Source organism: Mangifera indica, chromosome 14, assembly GCF_011075055.1.
Source record: "Mangifera indica cultivar Alphonso chromosome 14, CATAS_Mindica_2.1, whole genome shotgun sequence".
Taxonomy (NCBI): domain Eukaryota; kingdom Viridiplantae; phylum Streptophyta; class Magnoliopsida; order Sapindales; family Anacardiaceae; genus Mangifera; species Mangifera indica.
This window is the reverse complement of record NC_058150.1, coordinates 3930339-3951444: the sequence shown is the minus strand read 5'-3', so window position 1 is coordinate 3951444 and position 21106 is coordinate 3930339. Positions and strand designations below refer to the sequence as shown.

The 21106-nt window shown below is 35.9% G+C and overlaps 4 protein-coding genes across 7 annotated transcripts; 2 read left to right on the top strand and 2 right to left on the bottom strand.

Moving 5' to 3' along the window:
• The first annotated feature begins 17 nt into the window (after window positions 1–17).
• On the top strand, window positions 18–4019 carry LOC123196352 (COP9 signalosome complex subunit 3-like). The gene is made up of 11 exons (XM_044610351.1): window positions 18–344; window positions 720–835; window positions 924–1170; window positions 1491–1548; window positions 1645–1734; window positions 2131–2196; window positions 2791–2880; window positions 2969–3127; window positions 3210–3331; window positions 3574–3646; window positions 3736–4019. The coding sequence occupies exons 1-11, from the start codon at window positions 160–162 to the stop codon at window positions 3802–3804; spliced, it is 1275 nt and encodes a 424-aa protein (XP_044466286.1). The 5' UTR covers window positions 18–159; the 3' UTR covers window positions 3805–4019.
• A 331-nt stretch (window positions 4020–4350) lies between these two features.
• On the bottom strand, window positions 4351–11571 carry LOC123196350 (protein TPLATE). The gene is made up of 7 exons (XM_044610349.1): window positions 10249–11571; window positions 9289–9885; window positions 8386–8747; window positions 7455–7758; window positions 6369–6491; window positions 5250–5705; window positions 4351–5161 (listed from the first exon to the last, which is right to left on the bottom strand). The coding sequence occupies exons 1-7, from the start codon at window positions 11371–11373 to the stop codon at window positions 4625–4627; spliced, it is 3504 nt and encodes a 1167-aa protein (XP_044466284.1). The 5' UTR covers window positions 11374–11571; the 3' UTR covers window positions 4351–4624.
• Window positions 11572–12851: 1280 nt separating this feature from the next.
• LOC123195575 (4-coumarate--CoA ligase-like 9) lies at window positions 12852–15382 on the bottom strand. Its single transcript, XM_044609362.1, has 6 exons — window positions 14147–15382; window positions 13830–14019; window positions 13598–13743; window positions 13440–13507; window positions 13256–13358; window positions 12852–13159 (listed from the first exon to the last, which is right to left on the bottom strand). The coding sequence occupies exons 1-6, from the start codon at window positions 15155–15157 to the stop codon at window positions 13025–13027; spliced, it is 1653 nt and encodes a 550-aa protein (XP_044465297.1). The 5' UTR covers window positions 15158–15382; the 3' UTR covers window positions 12852–13024.
• Window positions 15383–16364: 982 nt separating this feature from the next.
• LOC123196812 (actin-histidine N-methyltransferase) lies at window positions 16365–21013 on the top strand. Of its 4 annotated transcripts, none has more exons than XR_006497747.1 (13): window positions 16365–16850; window positions 16929–17004; window positions 17217–17422; window positions 17567–17653; window positions 17768–17860; window positions 18507–18661; window positions 18786–18870; window positions 18947–19033; window positions 19117–19236; window positions 19648–19749; window positions 19838–20008; window positions 20097–20214; window positions 20657–21013. XR_006497747.1 is itself a non-coding variant. In XM_044610942.1 (12 exons), the coding sequence occupies exons 1-11, from the start codon at window positions 16497–16499 to the stop codon at window positions 20003–20005; spliced, it is 1533 nt and encodes a 510-aa protein (XP_044466877.1). In that variant the 5' UTR covers window positions 16366–16496; the 3' UTR covers window positions 20006–20008; window positions 20657–21013. The 4 variants fall into 4 exon arrangements, 1 of the variants encoding a protein (XP_044466877.1); XR_006497746.1 differs by having other exon boundaries at window positions 16366–16850; window positions 20124–20214; XR_006497748.1 differs by having other exon boundaries at window positions 16366–16850; window positions 20124–20218; window positions 20661–21013.
• The last annotated feature ends 93 nt before the right edge of the window (window positions 21014–21106 follow it).

Below are 21106 nucleotides of genomic sequence, written 5' to 3'. Positions count from 1 at the left end.
AACTAGGAGTTTGAAGCGAGTTAACTCAGTCTTCAGTGGAGAATTCCAGATTTCTGCCAAGCCACTTAGAACATTTGATTCGGAAGTTGCAGACTTTTCCTCTTTCTTTCAATTTTTTTCTCTCAGTTTTGTCTGAGGTTGAAAAAATCGATCAGAAGCATGCAGTCGGTTGAAAGTTTGGTTACACAAATCCAAGGGCTGTCGAGCACGGCAGCTGACACCGCAGCCCTTAACAATTACTTGAAAGCAGCCGAGGATTCTCTCCGCTCTGATTCGACTCGACTGTTGTCGTTTCTTGACCAGCTTGACCCCTCCAAACACTCTCTCGGTTTCCTTTATTTCTTGTATTTTCTTCTCCGCGCTCTTCTTCTCTTTCTGTTTCTTCTTTAATTAGGATTATTGTTAGGCTTCTATCTATTCTATGAGGTGCATATTCTTTCTATTTGTTTATTTTTTATCCCTGGTTTTTGTAGGGATGCAATTGCAGTTCCTTGGTTGCTTTTTTTTAAATAGCATTTTTACGTGTTAAAGAAGCTGAAGTAGTTGCATTGTTGATTTATAGATAAGGAAGGAACAATTTATAATGCTTCTAGTATTTACCATGAATTAATTTTGTTAATTTATAATGAAGGAGAGTTTTATTGGTTGTTAAGTTTATTTACTGGGTTTTGGTATTGAAAAACAAGGGGGTTTTAATTGCTTGTTATTTTTTGTGACAGGGAGCCGTGCGTGTATGGTTCGATAACAAAAGAGCGAGCTAGTACACTGGTTCCCATCATTGCCCAGTTTATTACATCTTGTGCTCCAGAGCAGATTCGTCTGGCATCTGATAAGTGTAAAGAGCTTTTAACTTTAATCCAGTTGTTCTATATTAACCTTTGATATTATTTATTTCAATGTCATTGTTGTTTTTGCGTTCGCAGTTATCACTGTTTGTAAGAAGCTTAAGGATATGGTGATGTTGCTTGAAGCACCCATCAGAGGCGTGGGACCAATGCTGACTGCTATCCACAAGATTCAGCCTTCCACTGAGCATTTGACTCCACTGCATCCAGAGTTTCTGCAACTTTGTTTATTAGCAAAGTGTTATAAAACGGGTCTTTCTGTTCTAGAGGATGATATTTACGAGATTAATCTGCCAAGGGATTTTTTTCTCTATTGTTACTATGGGTAGGTTGCTTTTACTGCTTAGTATTCATTTTCATATGACATAATTGTTTCCCGCTTTAGCCTGCCATGTTTATTTGTGTTCTATGTTATGCTTTTACGCTGCAAACTCTTATGTTTCAAACAGAGAACTGGATGCATTTACAGTGTAGTTTCTTTGACTAAAAAATTGTGCAAACTAAAATTCTCAGTGAAGTTCACATCTGTTTGGTTATTAATGTGTTAATAATTCAAATTGAGGCATTTATGGTTTTGGGGTTTTAGTTTTTTCACTTGAAGTATTCACAAATGATTTTTCTTACTGGTTCATATTGGAGTGACAGTGGGATGATACTTATTGGACAAAAGCGTTTTCGGAGAGCTTTGGAGCTTCTACACAATGTTTGTCATTTATCTACAGTAGTGTTCATTCTTTATTCATCATCAAAGAATCAATATGACAACTTGATTCCTAATGGTTTATCAATTATTTTCCAGGTTGTGACTGCTCCTATGTCTTCAATCAATGCTATAGCTGTGGAAGCTTACAAAAAATATATATTGGTTTCCCTCGTGCTCCACGGACAAGTATGTTATGTTCTTTCTTTCGCCAGTCTATTTGACTTGTATATGAACTGTGCCTCTAGAAGTTTATGTAATGATAATGCTTTGTCAAACAGTATGTGCAGTTTGGAGTCATAATTTTAGATGTGATCAGTATTTTGTGGTCACATAAAAGAATATTAACAAATGCCTAGAAAAGGTGTAATTATAGTGCATAGGCAGTCAACATAAGGCAAGCCTTAGCACTAATCTTTTTTTGTCTGAATGCACTGGGAAATACTTAGTTCTGTGTGCTCATTCTTGAATTTTATTTTTAATGAATCTAGACATGTTTAACTGGGGTAATGTATCTTTCATTCTTTTTATCAACAACTTTCTTTGAGATTTATATCTTAACTATTGATGTGTATTTGGTGACAGTTTTCTACCAACCTCCCTAAGTACACTTCTTCAGCAGCTCAGAGGAATCTAAAGAACTTCTGTCAGGTAAAGCTGAAATTAAGTATTACTGTCATTTTCAGTAGTGTTCTTTTATGTATGTGTGTGTGTGTGTGTGTGTGTGTGTATTACTGTCATTTTCAGTAGTGTTCTTTATGTATATGTATATGTGTTTGTGTGTCTATGCATGCGTGCTCGTGCGTGTGTGTGATCTTTATGTATATGTATATGTGTGTGTATTATTCTCTAGTTAGGACTGTATATATTCACTGTTTGATTAAATTCATTACACTAAAATGATATTTTACAATCCTGATTCAATGGTTTATATAGATGGTCCTGATATAGGTCAAGTTCAAGTTGTCAAATCATAGGTTACAAGATTCATCTGATTTTTCTGTCTAGTAACACATGCCAATATACATTTTGTTCTTGTGGTTCACAAAGTTGACAGAAAATGTTTATCACTTTGGTTTTGCATTCTGCAGTGAAGACAACATCTATTGAGTTTGGAAGGCATATATTACTGCATTAGTTCTTTGGTTCACAAGTTGATAGAAAGAAAGTTAGCAATATTTCCTTTTCTCATGCTTAACTTTATATTGATTGGTCTCTCTTTTTTTTTTTTAAATTTTTGGGTAGATCTACATTGAATTAGTGAATACTTACAACACTGGCAAAGTTTCAGAACTGGAGATATTTGTTCAGACAAATAGGGAGAAATTTGAAAGTGTGAGTTCTCAAGCTTACTATTTGTTTGTCTTTTTAAAATCAGCTATTTGGTTTCTGGAGGTCATCTAAACCTCTAGTTCTTTTGCAGGACAACAATCTTGGACTAGTGAAGCAGGTTGTATCATCCATGTATAAGCGTAATATCCAGCGATTGACACAGACGTATTTGACTCTCTCCCTTCAAGATATAGCCAACACAGTGCAACTTAACAGCTCCAAGGAGGCAGAAATGCATGTGCTTCAAATGGTATAAGTTACAGTGCTGTGTCATAATGATGCATTCCTGTGTATGTTGCATCTTTGACAATTTTTTTTCTTTTAAATTTCAGATACAAGATGGTGAGATATATGCAACAATCAATCAGAAGGATGGAATGGTTAGGTTTTTGGAGGATCCTGAACAATATAAAACATGTGAGATGATAGATTGTATTGACTCTTCAATCCATAGGTATGGATATCATGCAGACTCCTTAAAAAAGTTTATGTTGGAAATTCAAGAGTACTTAATTTTATCAACAGAAATCTGATTATTTATGTCGTTGAATAAACAGTTGCCATATAAATTATCGCCATTAAGTGGGTTAAAAAGTTAAAGATACCAATTGTTAACTTTCTTGCCCTTTCCTATAGACAAAATATCTTCTATCATGTGATCACTCTTAATAATTGCTTTGTTACCTTATTTTCTAGGATAATGGCCTTGTCAAAGAAACTCACTGCTATGGATGAACTTCTATCATGTGATCCATTGTACCTAGCAAAGGTGAGCATATCATTTCCATTCCTTAAAACTCTATATAGGCTTGCTTTTGGGGTCATTGATTCACTAACAGATCATGTTTTTGTGTTCAGGTCGGGAGGGAGAGACAGAAATTTGATTTTGATGACTTTGATACCGTTCCACAGAAGTTCAATATTTAAGGCTCGATGACTCCTGGCATCTGAGCTCAGCAAATGATGATGAGCATGATCTTATACTTTTTCATTTGTTGTATTGATTTTTGGTTTCAATCGGCTCCATCTAGTTCAGAGTATGGAAGACGTCATTTTGTTCCTAGATGAGCAGTAGATATATGAAATGCACTAGTTGTGAGCATGCTTGCTTATATTCAGTTAGATCCATATTTCCTAGTTAATTCATCATGTCAACTGCTTTTTTGTTTTTGTTTTTGTTTTTTTTTTTTTTGAAGAGGAACCCTCCTTGAACAGGATTACTTTTTTGGGACTAAATCAATCACATTAAATTAGTAAAACTTTAAATCTAAATAGGTGAAAGGTTTGATTTCGATATAATATCACAAAGTTTCGAACTCAATCCTTTTCACTCGGAGATTTCACATGTTTTACTACTTCAATTACTCCTTGGGAGCGTCAAAATTCCTTTTTTTGTTCTTACTTCTTAAATATAGTCTTAATTGAGGCATTCATAAACAGATGTGCTTAATGTTCAAACGAAAGAACACTAGGTAGCTTCACAGTCAGCTTTAACATATCACACAAAAAGTATCAGTCATGGAGTATACAGCGTAATCAAAGTTCTCTGAGAAAGCACCAAGAACAACAACAGACACTTAACTAAAGACCAGTACAAAATGTACAGAAAGGGGGGCGAAATGGGGACTGAAAAATGCCCCCCTAAATCAAATTTTCAACACCTATCTGGCACGAAGTGTAAAGAATAAACTATATTGGGTACAGAGAATATATCCAAACCTTTCTTCCGTCCAAAAGAAAAACAAAGTTAATTAACCTTTGTGGTTCTATCTTTACACAGCATGTGCCATTCTTGAAGAACGGCTGCTTGAAGAGCAAGATGCTCAGCCTCCTCAGCTGTTAGCTTGGAAAGAAGTGATGGACCCTTAGTTTGACCGTCTTCCTCACCATCTTCCTTCTTTTCTTTTTTCTCCTCTTTTTTCTCCTCGTCTTCTTTCTCTCCCTCCTCATTTTCCTCTTCCCTGACGGTTTTTGGTATCTTTTTCGGTTGGGCAGCCTTTAGCAGAGCTATCCGTTCCATTGAGATCTTAAGCCTCTCGGCAGCACTTGCCTTCACTTCATCTTCAGGCATGTACTCGACTTCCCCATCAGTAAGGTCATCTAACCAACCTTGCAGATCTGATCCAATCTCCTTAGTGATAGATGCATCAGAAGCTCGAACCACAAATTTGCACATCATGGTCGTAGTCTCATCACCAAGATCAACATTTCTACTTACTTCACTGGCTCCAAAAACCATCATGCCCAAGAAGCCACCATACCAAGTTTTGGCAGCATAACAAAGCTGTTCAAAATTGAGGAATTAAATTGTAATGTCAGAAGGGTAGCCTGAAAAAGACACGAATGATAACTAACATCAGTTCTAGTGTTACCTGAAACCCTGCAACTGCACGGATGATGTGCGAACACACTCTGTGAAAAGGTTTGGAGGACAAGGATTTTAGTCCACTGAAAAAAGGTGAAGTCCCATACTGCTGGGCAGCAGTAGCCCGGAAGCCACTTCCTTCATAAATATATGTACCAGTGAACTCTACTATAGCAGGTAAACTGGGCCATAATCGGAAAAATTCTACAGGAGATATTTTATGTGGCAACAGAAGTTCAGTCAGTGGAAGCTTGTAAGGCTGACACCTTAAAATCACAGGTTCTCCTAACTCTGGACGTAAGCTTCGCTTTTGTCTCATGATTTGTGGATCTTCTTCATCATAGTTACCATCATAATCTCCAATTGCACCACTTCCATGGAAAGGATAGTATAAGACTTGAACCCAAAAGGCGCTTCTCTCAAAATGGGAGACACCCACTGTCACACTGCAGAGTACTGGATCCTGCGAACAAATCATATTTAAATAAAACAGAGGAGCTCCTTAAAGAAGTATAAATAGGGTATGTTCAGAAGACTTAACTACACCTATAAAGAGTGTGAAATCAATTGAGTATATATCCAGGACTAGAAGATGACACCAAACTAATGGTTAAAGCAAAACATCTTCAAAGTTTAATCAAAAAGAATATTCCCATTTGCTTCTTTTTACGAAAATAATTTGCTACCTAGAGAACAGTTTTTTTCAAATCCATGATATCGCACCAAGGCGAAGCACAAATTGTTCTACTAAAGAACAGTTTTCTCACCTCAAAATCACAACAATGTTAATCACAAAGTAATCAACACTTATAATTTTCAAGTGAAAAGAAAAACCTAATAAATTGACTTAAAACTTTTAGATAATCCTTGATCACAGACAGAAAAGAGTTGGAAATAATTTGTTTGAAAATACAAGCAAGTCCTGAAACATGCAAATGACCTGGGGTAAGTTCAAAAGAACAGTGCAAATTGTTTAACCCTTTTGCTTTCAAATGGTAGTGGTCAATGTATAATAGACAGGCATAACACAACTGCAATAACAAGTTAAGCAAAAAGTTTGTATAGTGACTATAGTCTGGATGAGGAAAACAAAGAGGACATAACAAAAAAGGGGAAAAAAATAGACCTGTGACACAAGATTTTGTAGCTGCCGAACTGCCTGAGGAGACCCATTCATAAAATATAGAGCACCCGATAATCCCACCCGAATATCCACTCGATTCAGTTCAAGTTCTGTCAAATTCAAAACCTGCAACAATGATCAATTACATTAATACACCATGAACCTGATCTTTTTTTTTTTATATATATAATTCAATTGAAGTCGCATAAATTATTGAAGTCGTATAAATTGAGGTATTACAAAGAAATGAACAAACTTTCTACAATATATTTGTATATGAATGAGTCAAGACAGCTCAAAAACTAACTCAAGATACAGGACACAACAAAAGGTCCTAATCCAGAAAGCCCTAAAATTATACTCCTTTACTCACATTGCCGCATCCTCCTGATTTCTAAGAATAAAGAAAAAGAGGCACATCTCAAAATTCATGTGGAATTGAAGCCCAACACTGAGTTTATTATGAACCTGATAACAGGCCATTATCCACTACAGAAATTATCCTGATGCTAAAATAATTATATTGTTATGAAAAACCACTGAGCCACAAGTCATAAAATCATTCTACTATCAATCATACTATCGCTTGAAGTCCTGGACTAAATATATACAAGCATTCCTATTGTTGGCCAGCCATGAAAGCATGATATATTCTGAACACTTACGGATACTGATTTATGTAAATGTATTCTAATGCAAAATTTTTTGTAAATAACCTTCCATTCAAACATTAACAACTCAAAGACTAAAAAGTCCCTAACATTTAGAAAAAGTATAATATTATCCATCAAGGTCACAAGACAAATAAAAAATAGATATCAAACATTTTCCTCAATGCGGAGCTCTAAGAAGAAAGAATAGATAACAGCTACTTCAAAGTATTTCATAGTTTGTGAGATCAAATGAGATGCTGATTATTATTCAACCATAAATAATCAACCCCGCAGCTAAGATAAGAACCATTTGACTCACAAAAAAAAGAGGCAGTGTATGATATGTAAAAAATTTTTAAGCAGGTTAACTTATTGTAGCACATCAGAGAGAAAAAGGCTTATGAAAAGTCCAAAACACTACAGTATAGATCTTAACCTTTAGATGCAGAGTAATCCTTCCATCATTTGAGTCTGCCAAATGATATGCTTCAATATAGCATGGATCACTACTGCCAGTTAATGTATATGCAGTCGGAGAAGCCTTGAGTGACGTAGAGTCAATTCCTTTTGTCAGCAAAAGAGTTAATTCACTAGGGTCTGGCCTCCAGAGTTCCAAAATAGCCTTGTGAACCAAGTTTTCCAATTTTCTGTCTTGAGCAGCTGATGCTTCATAAAACTGAACAGTGAGTTGATGGTGGCTAAATGGGTAGTCTCCTCTGGCTTCAATAACACCAGCCCACCTGAAAAAAAAAAAATTATACATATCACTTTAGAGCATAAGAGAAGCAAAGTAATTAAAGAATTCTAACAAGGAAAAATGATAAACAAGGTTCAAAGAACATATAAAATAGAAAGAGGACTCTTGAAATATTTGACACCAAACAGCATTTTAACAAGGAAAAACCAGTGTACAAAATGATAAAATATTAACTTCTGTAAAGATGACAGGTGTAAATTATGTAGAAAAACAGCCATAACAAAGAGACAACATCAGCGGAAATACTTCAAATGAAAGGATATGGCAATATTTGCTCAACATTTCCCAACTCCTGGAAGCCTGGAGCCAGAAAGAATCCTGTCTGAAATCCAGGTCCCAATATGGGGAAAAAGAAGTAAAAACCTAAACCTTATGCACCGACAATTCAAAAATTGTGCAGCCAATCAGACTACAACATGACTATGAAAATTTTAAGGTGTGAGACACTTTATTAAGAGCAAATAGAATTCAAAAGACAATCAGCACATATTAGATAATGACAGAGGATACGGATTAGAAAAAAAAAGCCACCAGCACGCCAATTTTTCAATTTTCAGAAGATGTAACAATATCAGCAAAGATTTACAATTAGTCCATATTATATACTCACTTGCTTTCTGGATGACTTGAAGTATACTTAATTCGCTGTAAAATCAATCGACACTGATGCTTGTTGACCGAATCAGCCAAACTATTGCTTCTGAACTCCTCGAGCTCTTTTGTTACCAACTGTCCGGCCCTAGCATTACGTGATCCCAGCCTTTGAGCAGATAAAAGAACTGCTTGAACATCTTGAAGCCTATTTGATGTATTTGCAGATGAATCTATGTTGAAGAGGACTTTGCGAATATTTGATACAAGAATGTTTAGTGGATCTTCAGGGTCATCAGCTAGAAGTGGATCCAAGCCTTCCAGATCGATGTGTTCTGAAATAGCCCAAATAAGGCGGGCCAATATTCTTGGGGTATTTACCTGCCAATGCACAAAGGTCTAAGGTGAAAAGGGCACCATTGTTAAAAAAAATTGAGCAAATAAATCTCCAAATTTAAAGGTTTAAGAATTAAAATGGTCATCATTGTTCAATCATGCCTCTATATGCAGAAGAACACATGGTTAAACTGTAGCTTGTTAGAGAAGTAACATATATCTTGATCAACTGATTAGAATAAAGTATTGCAATAATCTAATTAAGAATAGAAACACACAATATTAACTCAAATTAAAAGAAGATAAGTATGACACCATTCAAACTTTAGACTTGAATGACATTGAAATATATATTTATAATAAATAAAGACTATGCTGTAGAATAAAAAGTTGGAACACACACATTAAAATAATCAATGACATTAATAGCATCTCTAATAGAAGCCAATGTCACAAGCTTGAAAGTGTTTTACAATGTAAAAATGCATTGGAAACATTAACAAACATAAAAGTATGAAAAGAATTTTGTGTCATGTCAATGCAGTACCAACAAGTAAAACTCTAACAGCTCAAAGATGGTACATACCTCAAGAAGATATTTAACAAGTTCACGCTGCAGATTTTGCAATCTAGTCTCATTTAGGATTTGGTCCTGTGAAGCTCCATCTTTAACTCTTTTTACACCTCCTCTAGTATCGTAGATATGACACAGCCTAACAAGCAACTTCAAATAGCAATCAATTGCATAAGTTCGGCCATCACAATCCCATTTGACACAAGGTTTACAAACTTCCACCACTTCCAAAGCTGGCTCTGTCCAGTTCAAAGCTCCATAACCAGTTCCATATGCCAAGGCTCCAATCACTCTGCTTTCCATGCCCGAGTTTTTTTGTTCTGGCAATGGCAGAGACAACTGGAAGCAACTTTCTACCAGAGATGCCACAAGCTCTTCCCTAAATAGACTTTTACTCGTTATACTATTAAGATCATCTCTTATCCTCAGATCCTCAAAAAGAGAAGCAATATCAGTTCCTGCAAGAGGCTTCTGCCCTCTTCTGACGCTTTCTTTGGCAAAAAGGTCAACACAGAGAGCTGTCCGACAGATACAGGCTAATGCATGCATACGGTCCGATTCAGCTCTCAAGTTTTTCACCATAAGAAGCAATCTCTTAAATAATGAAACCTTCAAGCACAAAGTTCACAACATCAGAGCATGTCTACACCTATACATTTAAATTAGTTACTTCAATAACTAGCTACTATCACAACACTCATAAATGTCTAAAATTTCTCACTTGTTTATAAAACATGCCCGTTAAAAGGATAAGGACAAACATTTCACATTCACAGCCTATTAAGTAGAACTAAAAACATTAAAACATTACTTAATGAATCTGTCAGAGGTCAGAGATACAACTTGACACTTTTTTAACCTCAAAGTAAACAACCTTGAAATTCTGTTACTCTAGAAATAATTTGACTTATATCAAAGATAAAATTGCATCAAAAATTAAATTAAAAAGTAAGCTAGCAATGGAATGTGAACCTGCATATGAAGATCTAGTAGATGTAAATTGGTAACAACAGCTCTAACAATACTCTCTCTGGCAGACGAAAACTCCTGTCTGTCCCAAAGTGTCAAAATGGCAATAATCGACTGTGAAGCCCACTCTGGTTTCCCACCAGGCACATCAGCCAAATACAGCATATTAATGCCCACTTCAAAAATCAACGCTGGATCCAACGAAGATGCCAAGAACGGCATCAAATGAGTAACCAAATCAGACACTCCAACAAGCTTCTCCGCGTTGGACTCCACTTGAGTACCGTTGGCTAAACTAGAATCCTTTGACAATCTTCTAATCACCTCCAGTTTCCCAGAAGCAAAAGCTTTCACACCGTAAACGAGTGGAAATACAGTTACCCTGAAACTCTCCACCGGCAAAACTAAAGATCGAGCCATTAAGGCGCTTCGTTTCTTCCACACAAGATTCACCATTGCAGACACCCAATTCGACCGAATTGCAAGTGAATTTTCACTATCTACGAGCTTATCTCCAGCTAATCTACTCATTCGCTTCGACTCAAATTCTTGAAATAGTCTACCGACTGATTCAAAAGCGACCTTCGAAACATTATCGGATTTGTCAAGCATGTTTTGACCGATACGCGTCCACCAGACGGTAACCTTGTCTAAGAGATTAACATTATTTTCACACAGCGTAACCAAGTCATCACGAGCAAGAATACAGCCCAAAGTTTCCGTTATCGAGTGACGGAGATTATCAGACAGCGAATCGAAACATCCGGAGATCTCGGCATTCGAATCTGAGATAAGCTTGGAGAGAGCATAGGACGGAATGGCAGCCAGAATAGAGATAGCGGCTGCGGTGACATCAGGATCGGGGAAGTGGAAATCGGAGCGAATTCCGGAGCACACAGAGTCCCAGAGATCGGCGGTTAAACGCGTAGAGCGAATTAAATCGAAAGCAAGTTTCTTACAAACGGCAGAGGCAGGAGCGGCAACAATTTCTTCGACGGCGGTTTTGGCAATGACGGAAATGTCTCGGCCGGCTGCGGATTGTTGGAGGGCCTGGAGGAGAGCGCCGGATTGACGGAGGGCGTCGTTGGAGCGGAGGTCCGCTTGGATCTGAGCAAAGAGAATATCCATTTAGTGGTGTTGAAAGAAGTAGAGTTGAAGATCCAAGCACGACGATGAAGTAATTGAATTTGTGCTAAAATTTAAACATGTAAAATTTAACTGAATTCCCACTGGTGAAGAGACGGGCAGAGATCATCATTAAACTAGCTGGGTGTTGAAGAGGGAGTGAGAGAGAGAGTCTTCTCTTCTGATGGATTGGTTGCTAGAGATGGGCTTCATGGTTAAAGGGTTAAATGGGCCGTGATCAAGCCCAATTTTTATGTAGGCCTACGTGGCCGACATAATTGATTGGTTTTGCTGTTAATTTTAAGTATGGAATTTAGTGATGTTATACTATTTTAATCTACTTTACATATATATATATATATATATATATATATATATATATATATATAGAGAGAGAGAGAGAGAGAGAGAGCTAATACTTTAATTTAATATATATTTTATTTTTTCATGGATTAAAATCATTTTAATCTAAGAAAATAGCATTTCACTGTATTATTTGTTATTTTATTTGAAAATTTAAAATTAAAATTTTGATACTTCTTTATATAATAATAAATCGTAATTTATTAATTCATAAGTTATTGTCGTTTGTGTTTATATTTTATAGTTAATTTAGTTATAATAATGATTTATTTATAATTATATTTACATTTGAATTAAATAATTCTTAATTTTTTTGATAAATGGTTAGAAAACAAAATACTTCTATTTTTTAAAAGGGTAAACGTGTAGATATGATATAGGTGGGTATTATTCACATAAGTCGTGCATTCTCAAGTTAATGTTATTAGGAGATAAAACATAAAGAAAGTGAAAGGCGCAATCTCAATATTACATATTGGTTGTACTTGACAAGTTAATCTTTAAATCTTAATAGACAAATATATCATGAGTTTTGACATCTTTGAAGTAAATGTCTTTTATAAGATACATTTACATGTGTGTGAGAATATAGTCGTTAAAGATTCATCTTAATATTCTTTTTTAGAGAATTTCATAAGGGAAGATATGTCTGAGATAGAAAGAGTAAGAAAATTTATTCGCCTTTTAAGACATATTTGGGGAAGAAATACGTAAGAAATTGATGACATATTAACATATTCGATAAAGAATTTTCCATTAGTATTAAATTATTATTGGGATTTTTTGTTACCAACTAATTTATACACTATTTAAAATTGTGTAAGATTACTTTAGTGATGATAAAGATTCGTTAATAAATCACAATGTCTACTACTTGGTCAAGGGCCTTCTTCTCGGTAGCTTTTTTTTTTTTTTTTTTTATAAGAAATGGCCCGAATTTTTTAGCAGCCTTTCGTCTAAAACTTTTGATCTGTACATGACTTTCGTATCCTAGATTCTAATACAAGCACAGAACGGGAACCAAAATCAATAATCAAACTAGTTTTTAGAATCGATACTTCATTTGTTAATTTGGCAGTAATCAGAGCCGTTCAAGTTGCGAAAAGACTAACAATAAGTAGAATCAATGCAACCAAGTCATTCCATTTCACAACTGTTTAACGCCAAGGAGTCGTGAGGCAATGGCACAGACCACAGAGATATGGCTTTAAATGAAAGTTTTATCGAGAAAAATGGAGTAATAAGTTTTCATGATAAAATATTTTAGGTGAATCATCAGTCTTCTTTACATTTACAACCTGGATGAACTCCCTGGTGGAACAACAACGACCTTCCTGATTAGCTCTTTTCTTAATATTTTGCCAGCTGCACTTTTGGGTATAGAATTGATAAATGCAACACGCCTTATCTTCTTGTATGGCGCTACCTGCATGCAACCCACGATCAAACTTACATTTTAATGTTTTATGATGAATTCTAAATTCAGTTCATGAATTTAAAATTTTATATTTAAATTAAGCACCTGCTCCGCCACAAAATCCATGATTTCGGCCTCACTGATAGAGCTCTGGGGCTGTCTCACCACAAAAGCCATCGGAACTTGACCAGTTTCTTTATCTGGATACCTGTCTTGGGAAACTAACTAATCAGCATAAATTAAGTATGTTTTAAGAAATTAAAAGAGATAAGGAAGCTGAGAAAATTACGGTATAACCGCTGCGTCAGCCACATGGGGGTGGGAAATAAGCACTTGTTCTAGTTCCGCCGGAGCCACCTGCCACCATAATAGCAATAGCAACGCCTCCTCGTAATCTAGACCACTAATTTTGATTAAGAGCTTAATTAATAATTATACATTAATCACCTGATATCCTTTATATTTGATTAATTCTTTGAGTCTATCCACAATAAAAAGGAAACCGTTGTTATCAAAGTAGCACAAGTCTCCGGTCCTCATCCACCCATCAGATACCAATGTAGCCGAAGTTGCTTCTGGGTCTCCAACGTATCCTTCAGTGCCATTTATGTACTTACTGTTAATGTTTAATACAATTCTATTTCTACATAAATTAAGTTTTTGATAACAAGAAGTTTACCTTTCATTATTGTAGGTCCTCTAATCCAAAGTTCCCCTTCTTTGCACGGAGGCAATGCTTCAGTTGTTTCAGGGTCCACGATTTTTGCCTCAAAACCCGGGGAAAGCTTCCCTGTTGAGCCCCGGTTCCTATTTTCTTCTGGACCTACAGTCCGAGCAACTGACGCCGTCGTTTCCGTCAACCCGTAGCCCTTCATCATCAATCAATCACCACATCATTAATTACCAATATTTTACCTTGGATAAATTTTAATAAATACAGGTAAGAACACATGGTAAACTTTACTGTGCTTATGGTAACCCAACTGTAACACTGACCTGCACCAACATGACTTTCGGAAATCTCGCTGTAAATGCGGCGATTGCTTCCTTCCCAAGGGGAGCCGCGCCGCACAGTACAGTTTTAAGAGATCTCAAATCGTAGCCGTCGGTGGATCCATCTTTCGACAGAGTCACCACTACTGGCGGGGTCAATGCCACGTGTGTAACACTAAACTCCTGCACAGCTTTCAACATATTCTTCAGGTCAAACCTCTCCATCACCACCACTTTTTCACTCAAAGCCACCGATCGAATACTATAGAAGAATCCAAAAATATGAAAATATGGCGGCGTGAAAAGCATAACTGAGGGGGATTCTCGCTTCTCAGACATTTCCCAAGCTGCAGAGGTTATTACTGTTTGTGCTATTAAATTTTTGTGCGTCAACATCACACCTTTAACTTTTCCAGTTGTTCCAGAGGAATACATGATCGCTGCCAAATCAGATTGCCTCACCTTAACCTCCTCAAATTCATGTTTTGAGTTTACCATCATTGATTCGAATTCGGGAGAGTCGATGAGGATCGTCTGGTGTTTGAGTTTTGGGAGCTTGTCGACAGTTGATGACGTGGCAAATGCTATTACCGGCTTAGATAACTGGATTTGCCCGTAGATCTCAGATTTGGTGGCCACTGGATTTGCCGGAGAGACGATAACACCGAGCGAGAGGAGAGAAAAGTAGAGGATTGGCACTTGGATGGAGTTGGGAGAGAGTACAAATGCTACGTCATATTTGGAAAGCTGAGTTACTTTCTGTAGATAAGCGGCCAGTGACTTGGTTCTGCGACCGAACTCAGAGTAGGAAATCCGTTGACCTGTGATCGAGTTGACTAAAGCAATGGAATTATCAGGCCACGGGGATTTGGCTCTGAGAGAGAAAGCGTATTCAGGAACAGAAAGGAAAGCGTTCTCGGGAAGAAGATGAACGGGAGATCTGAGGCTGTGGAAGGTCTTTGTTATTGAGTTGAAACCACTCTTTGGATCAATATGTAAACTTCTCTGCTCCATTTTCACAGAAAATCTGGTTGGAGTTAAGAAGATGAGGTGTTTTGATAAATTAATTTAATTTGTCTTCAAGAAGCTTTTCAATCTTAGTCTCTCTTGCGAGACTGCTTCTGTGAAACTTTGTTGGCAGCGAAAGAAAGATGGGTTTGCCCTATATGCTGTATCATGTAACTTCCGATGGGAATATACACTATCAGCCTGCATCGGGTAAACTTTCGCCAGATGATTTTTTCCCACCCAAGGTTTATTATATTGCCAAATTGACAGCGATTAACTTTCGTAAATTCAAACATAAAATTTGTTGGTTAATTACAAATTATGAAAATAAAAATACTGTTTAATTATTGATATTAAAAAAAATAAAATTTAATCTCTATTTTTATCTTAATTTAAAATTGGTAATTTTTTTAAACTTAGTTTTAAAAACATGTTTTTTCCCTCGTAATTTAGGGTATTATTATTTTATTAATAATGTTCTTCTTTCTTAAATTAAAAAAAAAAAGGGTAATTTTTTGTCCAAATTTTAGTTCAATCTCAAAATCATATTTATGACAAATAAAAAATTTAAATACTCACTCATAAGTCAACTAACATTCAAATTTTCAGTTAGAGATAAGGGTAAAACCGTTATTTTATCTATAAACTTTAAAACTTTGAAATTTTTATCATTTCTCCTTCAAATTTTAAAAACTAACACTTTAATCTAACAAAAGTGTCAGAAGGAGACATCAATAGTGTCAAAAGGAGACATTGAGACACAAAGATATATTAGAGAGATAGAGATATCATCACGAGATCATTAAAGAATTAGAACCTAAGAAAAGTGAAAATATAATTTTTTAAGGTTTATTTATGAGAAAATTATTAACTTTTAAGATTTAGAGAGAAAAAATAGATAATATTTTTATTTTTTAATATTACTAATTAAATAATAATTTTACTTATAAAATGAATGAATTTGTTAATTTTAATAGTTTATAGATAAATATTTAAATTTTAAAACTTAGTAGTGTAATTTTAAAATGTTACTAAAACTTAGGTGCGAACGAGTTGTTTAGCCTTAATATAATTAATTTTTCTTTTATCATAGATCACTGAAAATCCAACTAAGTGAAAACTCTGAAGAGCCCAAGGGAGAATGTCCATTCTACCCCCACTGGACTTAGCAACGGGTGACGCAAGATATTTGTTTCCCTCCTGCAATCCAATCACACAAGCCTAACTTCATTTCCCCACCAGCCCAATTTCTCATTTGTCTTCTCCTATCCAGATATATGAACAGAATCCAAAGCTCAACCAGTTCAAAATTTCCATTTCTCTTCAATCTGTAACCCCTTTTCTCATGGAAGTTTCTTCTTCTTCTTTATGCAATAGATACATTTCGCCTCCCATTCGGTCAACACTACAGCCTCTCTCAATTGCATCAACCACTCTCTCACTCTCCCTCCACAACAACCCTAATTTCGGCTCTTCCTTTCGCCGGAAAAACTCCTCTTCGTTTCATGTTTCTAGCTCCGATACTTTGGTGACCGGCTCGCGCGAAGTTGTCAGCAAGAAAGACCTGGAGTCTGCTGACTTAAAATCTTGGATGCACAAGAATGGATTGCCTCCTTGTAAAGTTGTTCTCAAAGAAAAGCCTTCCCATGATGAAAATCACAGACCTATACGTTATGTTGCCGCCAGCGAAGATCTTCAGGTCTGATTGTGTTGATTTTTGTAAAGGTTTTGTTGAATTGAGTTCCAGTTCTGTGATTCTTTGTTTTTCTTGAAGTAGGCTGGTGCCGTGGCGTTCTCTGTGCCCAATTCGTTAGTTGTGACGCTCGAGAGAGTGTTGGGGAATGAGACAATTGGTAAGGTTCTATTTTTAAGTTATTATCAGCACTACATTTTTTATAAGCATTGCTAGTGGCCATTAAATTGATATTTGGCGTACCGATGTTAGAATTAGTTTGTTAGTACAGATATGATGATGACGACAAGCTTCATACACTTCAAATTGATAGGAATTATAAGACTTGATTGAGGAAGTGTAATTTCTTTTGTCTGCTTGGTTTTCACGCAGCTGAGCTACTGACTACTAATAAGTTATCAGAGCTTGCGTGCTTAGCTCTGTATCTAATGTATGAGAAGAAGCAAGGAAAGAAGTCATTCTGGTATCCATATATCAGAGAGCTTGATCGACAGCGAGGGAGAGGCCAATTAGCTGTGGAATCCCCACTTTTGTGGTCAGAAGCCGAATTGTCTTACCTGACAGGTAGCTCCACCAAGGTACTTGTTTGTTCCAATTAGCCGCTGGAAGATAAAAAATTATAAATAGTATGTTACATGCTTGCTTCACATATCTAAAGTCTGTCTGTAATTGCTGGATGGTTTAAAAGTTTTTAAGACTACACTCTTCTGTCAATGACTTAGGCTGAAGTTCTTGAAAGGGCTGAAGGAATCAAAAGAGAGTACAATGAGCTTGACACTGTCTGGTTTATGGCCGGGTCTCTGTTTCAGGTTTAGCTCTTTCACATAATTGTTTTTGTCTTGTTAACTTTAAATCCAATTTGTAATAGTTAATGGTGGTGCTTGTATTGTGACATTTGTTGATTATACTATACCAATTTGCAGCAATATCCATATGATATACCCACTGAGGCATTCCCATTTGAGATTTTTAAACAAGCTTTCGTCGCTGTCCAGTCATGCGTGGTGCATTTACAGGTGAGTTTTTTGTTTATGTCTTACACCTTCCTTTCCTTTTCTAAAACACTTAGAGACATGAATGATTTTTAGACAGTTATATATGTGCTTGTCTTCATGTTTCATGTGTTAAGATGGTAGAGGTTCTTGTTTGGCTTAACTTTTGTTAATATGTTGTGTCTAAATGTTCAAGGCCCAGAGTTTGCATTGCATCATGTATATTATATAAATTAACTTTGATGGAAGATGTCTTTATTCTAAAGTACTGATCTTATCAGTAGCTCAGCATACAAGTTATATTTTGTTCTTAACAGTTGTTTGTGTCAGTCAACATCAAATGTGTAATCCATGAAGTTTATGTTATTGATGGTGTGTAATTTATATTTAATTTACAGAGAGAAGATTATGGGAGTGATGACTACTGTGGCTTCATTGTTATTTGGTTTTGAACTGTCCATTTTATAGTAAAAGCTGTTTGGCTCATCAATCTGTTTATATGCCTGAATTTGTTACAGCTCTAAGTTTCTTGTATTCTCCTGCACTTTTAAACATCATCTGGTCTCCAACCACCACCACCACTAAAAAGAAAACCTTACATAATATATTTTCGTCATGTTTTCTTGAAAATGGTCTTCAAATGATTAATTTTAGGCCATTCTTAATTCAGAAAGTCAGTTTGGCTCGGAGATTTGCTTTAGTCCCCCTTGGACCTCCACTGTTAGCTTATTGTAGCAACTGCAAGGCAATGTTAACTGCTGTTGATGGTGCTGTTCAACTGGTGGTTGACCGTCCATACAAGGCTGGCGAATCTATTGTTGTCTGGTAAGATAAATGCTTTATTGGCACAATCTGATGCTGCTCATTTGGTCCGTTCTTGGTAACAAAGACTTGCCTCCCCATTTTATGTTTTTATTATGAAGTATAAAGTTTGTTACTTATTTGGTAGGTGTGGCCCGCAACCTAATTCAAAGTTGCTTATCAACTATGGTTTTGTTGATGAAGATAATTCTTATGACCGTTTAGTGGTTCAGGTAAAGTCTCTACCTTAATTATCTTGCACTTGCAGCTTTAGTTTTTCCAACATGCTCTATGGATCACATAATCCAGGCAGCTTTGAACACTGAGGATCCTCAGTATCAGGATAAGAGAATTGTTGCCCAAAGAAATGGCAAACTGTCAGTGCAGGTTTTTCATGTATGGACTTAATCTCTTCTGCTATACTGAAAGGTCACTGTTCTGTTTTCTTGTGGGTAATGTCAAATGAAATTATTCTGTAGGTGTATGCAGGGCGGGAAAAGGAAGCTGTTGCAGATATGCTTCCTTATTTACGATTGGGCTATGTTTCAGATACATCTGAGATGCAATCTGTCATTTCTTCTCAAGGTCCAGTGTGCCCTGTAAGTTCATCTCTGAAGCTCTCACTCACCTAATTAAAGTTTAAAGGATTCTGAAAATTTACTAAACTTGGAAGGATATCAAGTGTACTTGATGTAAAATCAATGCTTTTTGGAGTAGATAGTTAGAACTAGACTTATATGCTTAATGTGCAAAGCCTGATTTCCATGGCTCAAGTATAAAAGCTTTGAGTCTTTCTTCACCTTGCTCTTTCATTTTCTTCCTGTGTAAATTACTTGAGGCTACAATGTGATACATAATGACTGATATGCTATGTCTTGTTTTTATAGTTATAAATTGGCTAGTTATTGGAGTGTTTTTGTCTTTTTTAGCACTTCTGCCTACTGCAAAATTTCTCTATTTAATCGGAGAATGTAATTTTTTGCCTGCTGGGCCTTTATTTGATCTTATAGGTGAGTCCTTGTATGGAACGAGCAGTGTTAGACCAGCTTGCTGATTATTTCACTAGAAGACTGGCTGGCTATCCTACTACCCTGAGTGAAGATGAGTCCTTGGTAATGTTTGCTCCACTGTTATCTGTTGATTATTGAGGCCTTATTTATTGCTGATGGGGTTCTAATTGAAACTTTTTCATTATATTAGTTGGCAGATTCTAACTTGAAACCTAAGAAGCGAGTTGCTACACAGCTTGTGAGGTTGGAAAAGAAAATGCTAAATGCATGCCTGCAGGCGACTGCCGATTTAATAAACCAATTACCTGATCACACTGTTTCTCCATGCCCAGCTCCTTATGCTCCCTTATTGAACTGAAAGGCATCTCCTTCTCTCTCTTTCTCCTACACATCCATGGACATAATTTACACACGGTTGCATGAATATTGCTTCTATACTTGCTTGTCAGGGTTATAATTTGGATAAGTTTCTGCAGAAATTACCAATATTTTAGTGGTCTTGCAAAATTATGGAATTTCTTTGCAGTACTTGGGCATATCAGTTTCTCTTCGGAGATTCTGAAACAGGTAAGTGGATTGGAACCAACCTACTATCACTTTGATAAATGATATTTTTATGAATCCTCTGTGCATTATAAATCAAGCTAAGAGATTTCCAGTAGTTTTGTGTTGGTTGGAACGCCTTAATTTAATTAGTTTTCAATTAACAAAGAAAATTTAAAGGCAACAATTAAAAAATTTGAAATGTAATATGTCAGCTAAAATAAGCAACTAAGGAAAGAAAGAAAGAAACAACCTGAATAAAACTCCCATAATCTGTTTGAAAATGCTTAAGAAATGACAACAGGCTATGCACTGCACATTCTAAACATGATTTTAATTAGTTTGGAAATATTAGTCTGTGTGGAAGTCATTGTCTTGGTTTGATGAAATGCACTTGACCATTATATGGACTTTAGCTTAATATTTTGCTTCATGCCTAAAATTTACAAGTTGTATTATTTTGCAGGTAGCTTTTAAGTTGGTACTGTGTACTGTAGGGCAACCAAGGACTACTGGTAGTTTGCATTGGCTTAGGTGTTCAAGTGAGATAAATGGTGCTTGTGGTTCAAGTAGATTAGGCTATATAGCTCCATTTTGTTTATCCTGGTCAATCAAAAGTGCACAAAGGGTCAAAATTGTAGAACGATAAAAGATAAGCATGCTCAAAATGTGCATTGATGATTGGTCGATTCTTTGTAAATGCAGTTCTGGACCGCGGTTGTTAACGAGCTTTTTTGTACTTCTTTAATCTAGAAAAGATACTTGTGTCTCTGTGCTGTTTGGTCTTAATATGTTTTTATAAAATTTGAATTTCTCCGAGCAATATTGTGTATACACATATATGTGTCATCATATAATTGAATATTATTTTATTTTTAATTTAAAATCACTTAATTATATTTTGAAATATTCATGT

Bases quoted from the DNA above. Each gene is read 5' to 3' on its own strand.
- LOC123195575 (XM_044609362.1), bottom strand. From the start codon at position 15,157: ATGGAGCAGAGAAGTTTACATATTGATCCAAAGAGTGGTTTCAACTCA. The intron at 14,020-14,146 runs GTCAGTGTTACA...TTGATGATGAAG, and splicing joins CGAAAGTCATGTTGGTGCAG to GGCTACGGGTTGACGGAAAC. The intron at 13,508-13,597 runs GTGATTAATGTA...TTATGGTGGCAG, and splicing joins TCAAATATAAAGGATATCAG to GTGGCTCCGGCGGAACTAGA.
- LOC123196352 (XM_044610351.1), top strand. From the start codon at position 160: ATGCAGTCGGTTGAAAGTTTGGTTACACAAATCCAAGGGCTGTCGAGC. The intron at 1,735-2,130 runs GTATGTTATGTT...ATTTGGTGACAG, and splicing joins CCCTCGTGCTCCACGGACAA to TTTTCTACCAACCTCCCTAA. The intron at 3,128-3,209 runs GTATAAGTTACA...TTTAAATTTCAG, and splicing joins AAATGCATGTGCTTCAAATG to ATACAAGATGGTGAGATATA.
- LOC123196812 (XM_044610942.1), top strand. From the start codon at position 16,497: ATGGAAGTTTCTTCTTCTTCTTTATGCAATAGATACATTTCGCCTCCC. The intron at 19,034-19,116 runs GTATGGACTTAA...ATTATTCTGTAG, and splicing joins TGTCAGTGCAGGTTTTTCAT to GTGTATGCAGGGCGGGAAAA. The intron at 19,237-19,647 runs GTAAGTTCATCT...TTGATCTTATAG, and splicing joins CTCAAGGTCCAGTGTGCCCT to GTGAGTCCTTGTATGGAACG.
- LOC123196350 (XM_044610349.1), bottom strand. From the start codon at position 11,373: ATGGATATTCTCTTTGCTCAGATCCAAGCGGACCTCCGCTCCAACGAC. The intron at 9,886-10,248 runs GTTCACATTCCA...TTGTGCTTGAAG, and splicing joins TACTAGATCTTCATATGCAG to GTTTCATTATTTAAGAGATT. The intron at 6,492-7,454 runs GTTAAGATCTAT...TCATTGTTGCAG, and splicing joins GGATTACTCTGCATCTAAAG to GTTTTGAATTTGACAGAACT.